The sequence below is a fragment of the Filicampus tigris genome, chromosome 8 (assembly GCF_054856515.1).
Source record: "Filicampus tigris isolate MCC_2025a chromosome 8, RoL_Ftig_1.0, whole genome shotgun sequence".
Classification (NCBI taxonomy): Eukaryota; Metazoa; Chordata; class Actinopteri; order Syngnathiformes; family Syngnathidae; genus Filicampus; species Filicampus tigris.
In genome coordinates, this window is record NC_141224.1 from 12,973,555 (window position 1) to 12,988,763 (window position 15,209).

A 15,209-nucleotide genomic window follows, 5' to 3' on the forward strand; every position below is an offset into this window, starting at 1 on the left:
GTTTTAAAGGGCTGTTTTACACAAAGCTGATATACTGCACCAGAGCACAAGTCTGTTGTATGACAACAGATGGGTATGCGGGTTAATTGTGCTTGGTATATATAGACATGTCTTGTGAATTCAAGTTTTAGCATCCTGTCCTAAAATAAACGCTATGTGCAAATTGCTGGCTGAGACAAGCAAACAGCAGTATATGTCAATGATTTCAACAGGAAAGGCAGCTAATGCTGTTTCCGTAACGGAACATGGTTGTGAGTCCTGCTGGTAAAACAATTCATAGTGAAGTATAAAGCTCAAATGTTATCTTTGGGTTCTGATCGTATTTGGACTGCTCCAAATGACATGACTGTACTGAAAAGGTGAGAAACCTTTCGTCCCTGTGCCCTTCCAGCCTGCAAGAGCATGTGATGCAATTCTTAACGACAAATACAAAGTCAGAGCAGCTTTTATTTTGGATGAATACATAAATAGTTTGTAACACAGATTTCTATGGCTGTGATAGTACAAGGAACTATTTTTGTAGTTTATCTCTGACTGATGAAGTATATGACAGATTAATGTATTGAACGAATGTTTATTGGCCATCAAGTATAGTGTTGCATCCAATATGGCTATAGTAATTTAAAGCCACATCTACAGTATATAATGGACCATACCAGTGGGGCATTGGAGCTATTTACAAGATTCACTGTAATTATGCTCTAAATATTCCTTGATAATAAAACGATTCATTTTGAAGTGATGAAATTGATTAGATTTTGAGAAAATCAATCATTTCCCTTCAGCACATAATGAGGCCCACATTTTCCAGTCAGGACTCAAGTATGTGCAGTAACATACTTTCCTATTTCCAGTAACAGCATGTACTCTGAATTAGAATTTCATACATTAACTAAAGTGCAAAATAAAAATGAGAGCTCACTGAGTTTTAGTGTTTGTTATTTTCAAAATAATACAGGTTCAACTATTAATTGTTAAGAATGACACTATGAAGTTGGAAAATAGCGCATGGCGATACAGCTGAAAATTTCGTCGCAATTTAAGTATGATTATCAGCCGAAATTGATAAATATTGATTTTGTTTAACCTATTAAAATGAAGAAAATATTAATGAAATAAAGATATCATAAAATACAACCATCCAGAGGAAAAATACCATCCATATTATAAACTATAGGTACATATTGTACAAGTGGGAGCGGGGTGGTCTTGGCGCATTTCGGGAAAATATGTGAATTTACCCGAACGGCTGGTGTATTTCCGGGCCAGTACTGGCCATCATGGCCGCCAGTAGTTTTCCAAACCAGAAAAGTGTTAGCAGTATTATCTGCAACGGATATGATGTCATGTCATTATGTGCAAAAAGTCTTCTATTCTCATGGCAGAGGTTTCCATCCGTTGAGTGCTTATCCATCCATTTTCGGTTTATCCAATTTAGGGTCGTAGGGAGCTGGAGTTTGCCAGTCTGCAAACAAAAGGTAGACTACAATAGAATAGAACTTCATTGTCACTGTCATGGGAACGACAATCACACAATTTGCAGCATTGAGTGAAAAAAAAAGTTAACATTTTTTCTCCATTTTCTATACAGCTTATATGTATACAGTATTGTGTCTAAAAGACACATAATTTGAATACTACTAGCCTACTACTATTAGGGCCATGGCATCAAAACAACAGTGGAACTGGAAGTATAATAGTTGTAAAATTCCGCCTTTTTGTAAAATTATTCTAAATATTAGTGTAAGAATAATAATGTATATAATATAATAACTATCCCTTAATGTGCATTGCGTCATGTTCATCAGGCTGGCTGTCCAAAATAGAAGTCAAAGGAAGGCCATTCGAAGGCGTGTAAAGAAGCAGGGCAAACAACCGTATGAGTCAATTGCAAACACTTGTGAGAATGTTTTGTTCATTGAAGTTATTTGGCCAAACAGCAAAAGCAGGTTAGCTCTTGTCTTCCTTATTCATTAGGTGGCAGAATTATCTGTGGTGATAGTTTTCCCGCCGCTGCGGCCCAGCTTGTTCGCGTGTGCACGCACGGTATGCGCAGTACAAGCAAGCACAGGGAAACACAGGTCGACAGGCCCTTACTGTATATACCACCCGTTCACCCCCTTGTTACAAAACACTGCATTCTTTGCTTGGATCCTTGTGATAACAGCAGCTGCACCCAATCTGAATAGCAAGTACATGTATTATTGATTTAGTGGAGAATTCCGGGATCATTCATCCGTCTCGGGCCTCCCTTTGAAGTCATGGATGTGTTTGCCAGTCCCCATATGCAGACCCATGGGGTTGGCCAACCCCCTTCCCAAAATCCTCTTCACACATGGGACCCTTAGAGTCCTTTTACTCATTGTAAGTACATTTTCCTAAAGCAAACAGGGAAGGTCGAAGTTGAAACTATAAGCAAACCAAAAATGTGCTTTATCAGTGTGTCTCTTTATTGTAGAAGAAATACTGTAGATTCGCGATACAATCGTTCACAAATCAAGTCAATAATCAAATAAAAGCAGTGGGACATTTGAAGGAATCTCTCTTAGGGTTGATTCCAGAGATGTGTGATGGAGTTGGTACAAATTTAATAAATTTGCTTGATAGAAAGCAGTACTCAGAATGATTAAGAGGTGCTGTACTGTATACATCATAATGCCTGAGTAGGCACGATTACCCATTTTATAATATAATGAGTAAATTTGCATCAACGACGTTAGTGTAAAAATGACACATTTGCTGACTTTTCCATTTTCGTCACGTCTGCTGGTCGTCTCCCAGACCTGACAGTTCTTATCTTCCACATCAGCTACGCGTGGTGCGTTTGCAGACGTCTGCCATTTTGCACCTTCCACGCTTGCCTTGGACGGACATCCTCGGGGTGTTTCCACCTCCCCTCGTCTGACTCATCTGTCAGCTCGTTTCCCGCATCGCCATCTAAGCAGCATCACTCGTTCAGGTTCTGCCAGGCGGATGTTTAGCCTCAGACACTATTGTTTCCCTCTCAGTCTGATGCACTGTGGACTTTCATGGACCTGCTTGGCACACCTCTGTGGGGACACAAAATGATTCTGTGAAAAGTTGCTAACAATGGAAGGAGAGTGGAGGTAATGTTGCTAAATCAACTGTGGTTTGTCTTTTAATGTGAAATTGTATTTTTGGGGGGCTAAACCAGTAATTTAAGTTGGAACAACTTTAAAATATAATTTATTAATATTTATGCCAGCAATGTTAGTTAGGCCAACGAGGCAAGCAGGCATGTTGTTTGCTCCAAAACAATTTGCTGAGTTTTTTTTTTTACTTATTACTTATTTATTAAGCTTTAAGACAACAGTTCTGTAAACTCTTCTTTCTTTGTTTTGAAATGTGGGAAAGCCAATTTTCACAACTGCCCAACTTAAAATTGTATTTATTACAGTGTATGGAGGTCACGCCATGTGTCCTTATGAGCACTGTACTATGATTTTATTTACGTTAGAATCATTATATAAAGGTTACCTTAGTTTTAAGTAGGTTGAAAGGTTTCTTACAGCATTGCCTGTACAGTTAATAAATGATTAATGATGAAAACATTTCACTCTGGAACAAAGTTCCAGTATTTGTTATGGAGAAAAAGGATGATAAATTCAAACAAATCATTCAGCGTTCTGGATACAATCCAGATTTATGAACACCACACATCACATTCTTTCTTCGTGTACTTGTTTTACATTAACTTTGAACACCTTATCTTTACAGACTCACTAAAATGTTTCAAATTAACCCCTAAAAGCCCACTACTCAGCAGAGTTCCTCTGATCAGTACATGAAAAAAGGCTGACTTATTTGTTGCCAACGTCACATGGTTGCGCAGTCAAATTTGATCAAATATTTCTTCCCTGTGGGGCCTTTAGTTTGATGATCATGACCTGAAGCGTGTGTATATAGAGCGCTGTAACAACAACGGCTATGAATAGAGAAAGAAAGGATGATAGTACACTCTACCTCTCAGCGTCACCCACATGTGAAAATATTTACTTGCCAGAAAATCAAGACTTCCAAACCTGATAGAGACCCTTAATTAAAGCATGATGTCCTCACCGTTGATAGCAGAAACTCGTGCAGGTGAGATCGTCGAGGTTAGCGCAAGTGCACCTGCCTGCAGACCTTCGTTGTCGTGCCTTAGCGCCACCGAGGCCATAAAGTGTTGTCTTACTGCACAAACAAAGTCACAATGATAAAATGCTGTATCATACACTGATAATGTTGATTTCCTTTCAAATCACTGGGGTCACTCATTCACCTGGGCGTATTGACCCATATAATGTCCAGGTGGCAGAAGTAGTAGCACTCAGAGTCATGCACACTGCTACATGCGCAACGTTTGCTCCTTAACCTCGCTGCTCCGACATCGTCTTGGGAACGCATGTCTTGGGCCTTCACCAGTGGGCGTCCGCAGCCTGTTAGCGACAAGCAAAAATGACTGTCGTTGCCATGAGTCCCCAAAAAGGTACGTAAGAGCATGAAATTGCTCTTTATAGCATTTATGTCAACAGTAGGTTTGACACAAGTTGTAATATGCTTTGGATCATGTTTAGGGTCATTCTAAATTAATAAGCTAAATTTGCTTCTGAACTTTGGCCTTCATAACTGAGACACTTGCAAAGTTGATGCAGTGCAGGTGACCCTCTTGCGTCATATGCACCATTCCATAGCAAGAATGACAATATATTGTAGCATATTTATTTAAAAAAATCATACAAAGATGATAAAAGTGCACTCACCATGTTGCAGAGACACCCAAAGTGTGACGAGAAGTAAAATGCTGACGTGAGAGCACATAATGGTCGGAGGTGCACTCAGCTGTGTGGTCATTGTGCTGCTGTTGCCTTTGAGTGACACTCTTAAACTGCTCCTCACCCTCTTTAATGATGTCATGACAAGGGCTCCTCCCACACTTGCCTGGAGGTGCCATGGAGCCAAAATGTGTAAACCCCTCCACAGCTCCCACCCCATGTGTGTTCGAAACAGTCATGCATTCCAAAATTTGTGACTTTGATATTTTGTATTGAGGTACTATTTTAACTACATGTTTCTAATTATGGTTATGGATCACACTGGTGTAGAACTTAGTTGTGGTAGTCGTATTATCTTTCCACAAATGTTAAATATTTTTGTCTCGTGAGGGTGCCATAATATTAGAAACTTCTCTCATTGTCAGTTTGTAGCAGAACCGAGCGTTACCGTATCCAAGTTCAATATTTATTTAGATTATTTTGCTCGATTTTGCATTTGTATGGTATCATGTCAGTTTTCCAATATAAAGCTATGACATCCTCATAGGTTGCCATTCAAAAGCTTAACAGGTTTATTTGAGATGACCTTGCAAGTGCAGTCTGACTGTTTTGTACAGTATCAAAAATAAATGGAGGGTGCATGTATAAACCTCATGAGTGATCTGACCTCTATGACGCTATAAGACAAAGTATGATACATCTCAAGTCATTTGTATCAACATACACACAGTTGACTACCAATGTCAGCAGTCAGAAACCATGCACATACAGAATAAAATGATTGATGCTGAACTGTCTGTAACACTGTGATTCACCTTTGAGTGGTCTCGCCTCTGACTGTGAACTGTACCTTGAACCTGAGTCATTTCCCTGCTGTGACAGAGCACAACAGAGATGTTCTCTCACTACAGTATATACAAATGTGATGATCATTATGTAGTAATAACCGTATGTATCCCTCTATTTGTATCATGTCATTGGGACTGTTTAAGTGTTTTATCCCTCAAGTAATCTGACCTATAGCCTCCATCTATCCATTTTCTGTAGCGCTTGTGCTCATTATGACAACTACTATTCTACACTTTGTGAAAATTCAGAGTCTTCAATGAACCTAACGTGTGTTTTTGGACTGCAGGAGGAAGCTCAAGAGATGCTCTCGACACATTGAAAACACGGGTGTCAAAGGCCGCTTCAAAGATCCACTCTACTGGCCATAAAGGGTTGTTACTGTACATAGAATTCCCGTCATAAATGGAGAACACTTTGCTCTTCACATAATACAAAACAAGGATGTGTAGAACGTGTGACATGGCCACACAGCACCATGACTGCACAGGTTTGACAACACATTCTTGTTTCGGAGCTTACAAGTTCAGTTCCCTCAGGAGAGCAGATGTGCTGCTCTCCACGGGCATCCCATCACATTAGGGCCACCCTCCGGATAGTATGCAACGGTATGGATACCAAAAATGAGGGAAAAGAAGCAGGTGCTCACTGTTAATATTCTTGCTAAAGCATGTTTTCTATAATGCCTCCATGGAATGTCATGTCACAGCAAGAGTCACATAATGGGGCCACGCACTCGCTGGTGATGAGTTTTACATAACCCTGAAACCAGAAACATTGCTATAGCGATTTTTTTTATGTGTGGATGTACCCTGTATCATAGGGTTGCAAATGAAGTGTACAACAGCTGTGTTAGCTTCTATGCTAATCGGTCGAGAACAAACTTATGAAATGAAGGAAAAACATTCATGTGTCGTTTTATGATAATAGTGACGCACTCCATTTGAACTGAAAACACTGAAAAAAAATATGAAAAATAGAAGAGAGGTTTTACAGTACCAACCCATGGGCAAAGCATTTAGCTTAATAATGCCATTTCCTATAGGTCACTTGTATTCTTCTCAGATGGTTTAAAAAGGTTTTAGTAAAATGTTTGCATAAAGGCCTATGTTGAGAAAGACACGACTTCAGAGCTGCATAATTACAAACAAGTCTGACAAACAAAATGTTTTAACAATTAGAAAAAAAGTGTATTGTGGCCATCAAGAGGCGGGATGAAAAAAAGAAAGAACCCATTTTAGGGGTGAATGTAAGAGCTAGTATTTAAATATCTAGGAATCACTTTAACTTAAGCCAAAGTTACATTTCCAAATTAAATACGAATGAATATATAAAATCATTTATTTGGAAACATGTTCTTAATTTTCACTGACAATGAACGTTTACGATAGAACTAGGACCTCTAGTGGTCAAACATGTTTTGTCACATAACGTGTGGAAGAAGAAAAATAGGAGAAAATGAAGAAAGGCTGACGTTACCTTGCCAAAGATGCACTGGCTTTTTCCGTGAATGGTGTTGATGTTTCAGGTCTTCTGTTCAAATCACTATTCAAAATGAATCCTAGGAGAAAAGGAGGGTGAGTAGGAGGGCCGGAGTTATATTAGCAAACATGAATACAGTCCAAGTCAAGGCTATTTGACAAACGGTCCACCCTTTGAAAAGTACCATGTTTGAAAACAGAATTTTCTCCATAAATACTTTCCATACTAAACGTTTAACAACCATATAAATGTTTCGTTCTTCTCACTCATGCTAAAGCTGAGATAAAGTTAAAGAAGTTAACCCCAAACATTCTTTACAATAATACTTTGTATGCGACCCCATTAGTCGAAACACGGCATTCTGATAACAATTGCATGTGTGGAATATGAGTTAAGAAGCAAAATGTACCCGTTTTTATCCATCTCAGGGTGCGGCCATTTTGTCACTTGCTGTCAATTGAAAATGACATCACAGTTGCTCAGGGCTCAGGTAACAACCAGCCACGGCTCACTTGTTTTCTCTAGCTGAGCTTCCACTGTGATATCCAATTACAATCAAACCCATGTTTCAGTCATCAATGCACATTCTGATGATTTTGATTCCTGATATTGTACGAGATTTCTTTGTTAGACTGTGTTGTATTTTGTTACAAAAGTCACAGTTTGTAATCAATATAAAATGCCTAGTCATTCATCATACACAAGTGTTGTCAGTAGGGAGAAACACAGTTAATCAGTAAACATCCCATGAATGGCTGCAGAACATAGCGGAAGCCCCCCGCCAAACAAAAAACAAACAAAGAAAACAAACAAACAAACATACAAACAAAGGAAATGTGTTTCAGTTTGATACAAATCACTATTTGGTCATAAAATGTATGCTTGCTGCCAATCACCAAAGGTAAAGCACATTAATAACAAAAAAAAATCTCTCAATGCGAAGTGTAGAAAAAAAGCAAAACCAAAAGTGTCTTTGGTGCAATATATTTTTTTTTATTTTTTTTCCCAATGACTGCAAATTTTGTTGTGTGTGAAATTTGCAGGGCACTTGATCCGCCGGTACCAGTCAAACTCCATCCCTCATCTTTGTCTCAAATTCAAATTGCATGAACATCATGAAAAAAAAGTAAGAAAAAGAAACACATTTTTTCTGGTTAACAAAGAGTAAAAAATAAAACAACAACAACAACTCTGAAACAACGATCATTGTCATCAAATAGAAATAAATAAGGAGCGCTCTTCCCTGTAAAGAGATTTCTCATCCAAAGTCTCTTACAATAAAAAATAGAACTTCAGTGCATTTCCTTTAACGAGTTTCTGCTGCTCCTTCAACATATCATCGATTTGACTCTTGGTTACCCTGGAATTAAAGCAACAGTATTAAGAACAAAACAGAACACCGAATATAAATCTTCCTTAATGACACAAAAGTCCAATATAAAATTTCACAGCCTTCTCATTTTCTATCTGTACTATACACCTCAAAACACAAACCTGGACAGAAAAGGCACAAGTAACTATAATTGGAATAATACTGGGGGGAGGGGGGTGATGTAATTCGATTTGATTTAAGATTTTGGTCATTTACACATGTTCATATTACTCTGACACATATTCAAACAGACAGTAGCATTACCAGTATCAATAGAGATACAAGAAGGGTATAATCATATATAATTCTTGTATATACATTTACAGAAACATTATTTTCACAAAGAAAAAAAAGTGCATTTTTTATGACAAACCTGAATATTGCCAAAGAACAAACATTTAAGTTAACAATAGTATTGAAAACTGTATAAAAAAGAAAGCAATTGAAAAACAAGACGAATGTAGCGACTGAAAAAGCTTGTTGGAGATGCATCAAATTAGGTGCTCTGGTCTTCTCTAGCTGCGTCCTTTGTAGCTCTGCCCTCAGCCTCTGTCTGCTGTCCAATCGGGCGCAAGGATACAGGAGCCGCAAGATTGAAAGATGCTTCCGAGCGTCCGTCTTCCGTGCGACGTTCGCTCGACTCAGTAGCACGCCTGCACGTGTGGGCGAAGCTTTGTGAGCTGCCATATTGCTTTGAGTCCGTGGTCTCCAACTCCAGTTTGGAACACATGACTTGTGCGCTGACACTGCACTGTCTTGACTGGATGCCTCCTGCTGTCTGATAGTCTGCTGACCAGTCACTCCCAGGAGTCCTACTCCCTTGAGGTCCTGGGGTCCCGCCCCAGAATGAGTCAAGCCTGGCCGGCGACGGCCCCTCCGTGGAAGGAGACATCGGGGACAAGGGGGTGGAAGGATTGGACCTTGGCCTGGCTTGTACCATTTGAATCCCTCCGATGGGAATCATCAGATAGGGGACCTTGGCTTGTTGGGAGTGCATGGGAAGATGGCTGAAGATGTTGTCCGCCGCTCGGTGGCCGGGATAACCCTCGCACGTGGAAAGACGAAAAGCCGGCGGGAACATGGAAGTGTCTGCCAATGAGTGCCCATCCGCTGCAGTGCCACCTTTGTCCTGTAGGGGGAAACACAGAAACAAGCATTTTGTGAATGTTTTTAAAACAGTGGTCCCCAAACACTGGTCTGGCCTTTTTCATAAGTGGCAGCACACATATACAATACAATACAATACAATACCATACAACTTTATTTATATTGTGCATTTCATAACAGCTGCATCTGTAACAAAGCACTACTCTAAAATAATGATTTGCTAAGAATGTATCGCCCATAAAAGTTAAATAAAAATTGCACCTAAATAAAAAAGTTGTTTAGCATGTTGGCTTGGCCCTCGAAAACCTTTCCAGTCAATTACATGGCTCCTTTGAAAAATGAATTGTCCACGCCGCAGCTCAGGAATACTTTAAAATGTGTGGTTTAATAAGTTTTGATGTGTTTAAAACACGTGGCAGGAGTAAAACTATGGGGAATAAAAGACTTTTATATGGTTGCTGTTTATCGCAGATTTTCTCCAATTGCAGGTTGGCCAGGAATGTATCACTCGCGATAAATGGGGGAACCCCAGTCTAAGTGTGGAAGTGTCAATGTGGAGTAAACAGTTTTGACTGGGCTATATCATTGGAACATAACGCAAAGTCGTTCGCATGTATTGGTAAAGTTGTTTGAACGTACTGCAAAGTGTTTTGAACGTATTGATAAAGTTGTTTGAACTCATTCGTAAAGTAATTCGAACATACTGCTAAGTGTTTTGAATATATTGACAAAGTCGTTCGAACGTATTGGTACAATTCACATAATGCCACGGGGAATCCTAGTCAAAACTGTTTGCTCCAGTTGGCAGTTCCACACGTCCATAAATATATAAGGTCATAGTAGACAAAATATTTTGTAGTGTCTGTCTGGTAGAAATTGCGAGCAGTGTAAGCAAATGACCTAGTTCAGTATATTCAAAGGACTTACTACTTTCACATGACTACCCTTTGTGCCGTGGTGTTCCCAAGGAAGGTATCCAAGGGTCCTCTGCTGTACTCCAACCGGCAAGGGCGGGGTCCTAGCTTGTGATAACCTGTAGCAGCCTGGCAAACTGGGACGAAGCGGCGAGACAGGCCTGATCGGTGACGGTCCTCTTTCAGGGGAGGGAGACACTTGCTGACTGGGTGAGGGTAGCTCTGTTCTCGGGGACAGACTGTGCATGGGTGAGGACAGCTCCAGGCGGGGGGAGAGGCTGTGACTGGGGGAACAGCTCTCACTGCTGGGGGAGAAGGCTCTCGGTGATGCCTTCCAGCTCCGTCGGGAGAACAGAGCTCTCCTGCTGCCCGGCGAGGTGGCTCGTCTACTGTGCCAAGCCCCTCTTTGGGAGGCCTCCAAGCCCGGACTGGGACTGAGGCCGGCGGGCTCGGGCTCCGGAGTGCACTGCCGAGAGCGACCGCTGCATTTGGAACGACCCCCCGTTGACGTCAGGGTGTCCGACGAACAGGAGGAAGGGGGGTCATCGTGAGACTCTTCCCCATCGTCGTCGTCGTCATCATCATCGTCATCATCGTCCTCCGACTCCTCCGCGTTGGAAAACTGGTGCTCTTCCCGTTCCTCGGAGTAACATGCACGTTCATCGCTCCCTGCTGAGAAACAGAAATCCACTCTTAGTTACCTCACTTCAATTCACAACCATCCTATTTTATTACCTATGCCGAGCATAAGCTCAGTGAGATCAGTGACATCTGGACTTATTTATTACCTCCACTCTGCATGAAGCCATGATGGCGAGAGATATGGAAAGCCATTTGAGCATTTATTAGATATCCTTGACATCCACCTTAAGACTTTACAGCATTTCACAACAAAGCAATAAGAGTTTACAGAACTAAATGTCTTTTATTGTATTACAAGTGACAGCTAGCCCATTTACCATTTACCATTGTCACCCAACTTAAAGCGGAAGTCAACCCAAACATATTTTTTCAAGAATATGTTCCCAGCAGGCCCACTAGTTGAAACACGGCATTCTGATGAAGATTGCGTTTGTGGAATATAAGTTAAACAGCAAAATGCACTCGTTTTTTAGCCATCTCCGCAGCCATTTTGTCTTCTGTCGACTGTAAATGACATCACAACTGCTCACAACAACCAATCACGGCTGACCTGTTTTCTGAACCTGAGCCGTGATTGGTCGTTATGTGCAGGTGTGATGTCATTTTCAGTCGACAGAGGGCAAAATGTCCGCCCAGAGAGATGGCTAAAAACGAGTGGGTTAACACTTATTCCACAAACGCAATATGTATCAGAATGCCCTGTTTCAACTAGTGGGCTTGCATTGAACATACTCTTGAAAAAAAAATGTTTGTGTTGACTTCCCCCATCAAGGATATAAGTAAAAATAACACAGCAAATAGTTTTGGGGCAAACAATTTTGGCCAAAAGTATTGCCATAAATGCCAACAGAGCTGGGCATCCGTTTATCCGCCATTTTGTCCGGCCAGCGGACCAAATAGTAATCGCCTATAGGCCGGTCCGCCTATCATTTTAAACAGGCTTGCGTTTTATATATATACATATATATACATATATATATATATATATATATATATATATATATATATATATATATATATATATATATATATATATAAATAATTTTATTTATTTAGCTTTTTATGAAACATAAACTTGGTGGAGGTAAGAACATTCCACATCTAATGAAATAATTTGCAGTGAGAAAGGACTAAATTATTTTAATTAATTAACCCATGGCAAGAAGTGGCTAAGAAAAAGTCATTTAACAGTTTAACCTTGGTAACTGTAAGAAAAGTCTTTACCTTTGGCAGAGGCCTGTGCTAACTTGAAAACACATGCAAAGCAACATACAATTTGTGTGACAGAACTAGCTGTAGGAACACAAATGTAACAGGCTTTATCGCGCTGACAATCCGTAACCCACCACAGCCGTGTTATAAATAGACTATAGTTGAAAAGCATAACACTTCTATTCACAAACTGTGTCAGGAGGGAATGAATGAAATCACAGTATAAACGGTGCGTCCTTGTATGTGATGAGTGCAGACTGACGGCAAAGAAGACGTGACGGCGGGAGGGAGAGCAGAGGAAGATAATGAGGCTTTGCTGGTAAAGTAGACGCCTTTGTGCAAAAACAAGAACACCATGGAATGCTCTTCATTCTTCATTATTTATCTTGTGCTTTTTCCTTATGCAAGGGCGAAAGGTTGGGGAATAGTACACAGCGGTTGCGTAAGCTGTCAGTGCTGAACAGCTACACTTCTTCACATCTCCCCTCCTACCATACCTGTTTCCTCGCTCTCGGGCTCATCCGTGGATGGTTCAGACACTCCCATTGCCTGGCACTTTTTCCCATGAGCTTTTGACTTCATGTGTTTGGTAAGGTTCCCTGCGAAGGGAACATGAAAAGCACATTAAAACTTCCGCCAATTTCCACCGGGCAAGGAAAACTAGGACATTTCTCGACAACAGAGATAAAATGCAAGCAGCAGACTTAAAGTTGATGGATTTCATTTAACAGACAGAATAGTGGACAAACATAACAGAACTGAAATATCTCTTTGACCGTCCCCTAACCTTTGGTTTTGAAGGCAAAGTTGCAGTGTTTGCAAATGTACGGACGGACATCAGTGTGTGTTCGGATGTGCTTCTTCAGCATGCTGGGCTTCTTACAGCGGATGCCGCACTCCCCACATATGTACTTTCCTCTGCCACGCCCTCGAACGTAAATATACTCTTCGTTAGACTTATACCTGACAGACAGACGGGATGGGCATGCGTTATTGATACAGAAAAAAGAACCAACATAAAGTCACAAATCACAAATTAATGTTTCTTGAATATTTATACAAATCGCTCATCTCGCTGCCTGGATCCTCACTGGATGAAAAATAACTTCAGACTTTCAGGACCACAACATTGATAATGCTATTTCAGCCACAAAACAGTCTGAGTGGCAATCGAACAGGCTAGAAATCAATTTTAACAATAATTAATAATAGTCAAATTGGAAGCTATTAGCAAAGCTGACCAATTAGACACCAAGCAGACAGAGAGCATCAATTGCGTTCATCGGTGCAGGAAATCAATCAAATCACAAATCAAGACAAACAATATCAATGTAACGTGTATACCTCGCCAGACCACATTAGGTTCACCTGCACAATTGATTGAGATTACAATAAATATCAGACAAATAACAATAACCATAAAATCAGTTGTGAGCGGTCAGGTCCTTTAAGGTCTTCCTTCTCTGCTGACCTAAACATTACCGAAAGCATTGACCAACATTAACAACTTACATGACATTTTATTTATTTCCATCAGTCTCTTGACTTCTTCTGATAGCTTGTGTCATGGCTGTGAAATTTCCAGTAGTTTGTGGTATATTTTTTTATTGTCCTATCAGATTTCAGCTTCTGTTTTGCCATGTAAATGAAGTCTACCCTGGGCCACCAGAATCACGAGTGCTGGCGTGGGAAACACACATGCCATAGAAACGCTGTTAAACATTTATTTATTTATTTATTTTTAATCAATCGGAACCAATTCGATTTCAGATTCACCACTCTGTGCCACTGTGAAGGCTTAGAGTGATGTCACATTTTTCCGTCCTTCCGGTTATATATATCCATCCATCCATTATCCATACCGCTTATCCTCACAAGGGTCGCGGGCGTGCTGGAGCCTATCCCAGCTGTCTACGGGCAGTCGGCGGGGGGCGCCCTGAATTGGTTGCCAGCCAATCGCAGGGCACACGGAGACAAACATCCGCACTCACAATCACACCTAGAGGCAATTTAGAGTGTCCAATCAACTTACCATGCATGTTTTTGGACTGTGGGAGGAAACCGGAGTACCCGGAGAAAACCCACGCAGGCTCGGGGAGAACATGCAAACTCCACACAGGGAGGCCGGAGCCGGGATCGAACGGACTGGCTGGCTTGTTTTCAACTCGGTAAGGATTTCTTCGCCACTTCCAGAGCGGTAACAACTTGCTACATTTGACGATACCCAACTGAGCTAGCAAAAGAGCTATCCTCTAATTTGTCCATAAATAATAAGCATTTTGGTTGAGTGACATATTTTATTCCTAAATTGTATAGGTTTTTGTCATGTTATTTATGAATACTGATTGTGAACTGCTACAATGAATTTTAGAGGTTTGGACTAGGAGTTGATGTAATGGAAGATAAAGGTTTAATTATGTTTCTAGTAATTGTGTTTTTCAACAACAAAAAACAGTTATATATATATATATATATATATATATACACAGAAATATTAGACACTGCAAACTATCTAATATAGTCTTTGGGATCTCATTGAATGGTGCAGGTGTACTTAATGCTGTGGCCGGCAGGTGTCTATTCCACGAAACACTGTAAAGCAAAAAACAAAACAAAAAAAACCCCATAAAAGTAAAAACACACACATTTAAAAAGCAATTAACAAGACCTCGGGTTGAGGGTTAAAAGAGTAAATAAGACTGGTTTATGGGACAGATGCAGGAACAGCTGTTGGAGCTGATCACAGTACTGTTTGTTGCCCCCAGAAAACACTATATGCTAATGAGGGACAACAAAAATGTGCTTGTGGCTACGATGGAGGATGAAAGCGGATGTGGCACAATGCACAAACATTCAGCC

The 15,209-nt window shown here is 40.5% G+C and overlaps 2 protein-coding genes across 9 annotated transcripts in view; both read right to left on the reverse strand.

Moving 5' to 3' along the window:
* Positions 1–2,427: 2,427 nt before the first annotated feature.
* Positions 2,428–7,933, reverse strand: LOC147143780 (endothelin-2). Of its 3 annotated transcripts, XM_086037087.1 has the most exons (6): positions 7,513–7,933; positions 7,101–7,182; positions 4,764–4,941; positions 4,283–4,439; positions 4,081–4,194; positions 2,428–3,050 (listed from the first exon to the last, which is right to left on the reverse strand). In XM_086037087.1, exons 3-6 carry the CDS (start codon positions 4,915–4,917, stop codon positions 3,005–3,007), a joined length of 471 nt encoding a protein of 156 aa, XP_085893213.1. In that variant the 5' UTR covers positions 4,918–4,941; positions 7,101–7,182; positions 7,513–7,933; the 3' UTR covers positions 2,428–3,004. The 3 variants fall into 3 exon arrangements, with proteins under 3 accessions (XP_085893213.1, XP_085893211.1, XP_085893212.1); XM_086037085.1 differs by having other exon boundaries at positions 4,764–7,182; XM_086037086.1 differs by lacking the exon at positions 7,513–7,933 and having other exon boundaries at positions 4,764–7,487.
* Positions 7,934–8,075: 142 nt separating this feature from the next.
* Positions 8,076–15,209, reverse strand: part of hivep3b (HIVEP zinc finger 3b) — a 58,927-nt gene continuing 51,793 nt past the window's right edge. For 2 of the 6 annotated variants that reach the window (XM_086037071.1, XM_086037072.1), the window contains exons 6-9: positions 13,138–13,313; positions 12,848–12,949; positions 10,510–11,168; positions 8,076–9,604 (exon numbers count right to left, since the gene is read on the reverse strand). In XM_086037071.1, the coding sequence (XP_085893197.1) occupies positions 8,972–9,604; positions 10,510–11,168; positions 12,848–12,949; positions 13,138–13,313 (1,570 nt within the window). In that variant the 3' untranslated portion in view covers positions 8,076–8,971. The remainder of the gene's footprint in view (positions 9,605–10,509; positions 11,169–12,847; positions 12,950–13,137; positions 13,314–15,209) is intronic. The other 4 variants (XM_086037074.1, XM_086037077.1, XM_086037076.1 and 1 more) reach the window with 4 other exon arrangements.

What these genes read in the sequence shown, in the direction of transcription:
- LOC147143780 (XM_086037085.1), bottom strand. Translation starts at nt 4,995, where the DNA reads ATGGGGTGGGAGCTGTGGAGGGGTTTACACATTTTGGCTCCATGGCAC. An exon ending in TTGGGTGTCTCTGCAACATG is followed by an intron (nt 4,440 to 4,763) that starts GTGAGTGCACTT and finishes TGTCGCTAACAG; the next exon opens with GCTGCGGACGCCCACTGGTG. An exon ending in ATATGGGTCAATACGCCCAG is followed by an intron (nt 4,195 to 4,282) that starts GTGAATGAGTGA and finishes TTGTTTGTGCAG; the next exon opens with TAAGACAACACTTTATGGCC.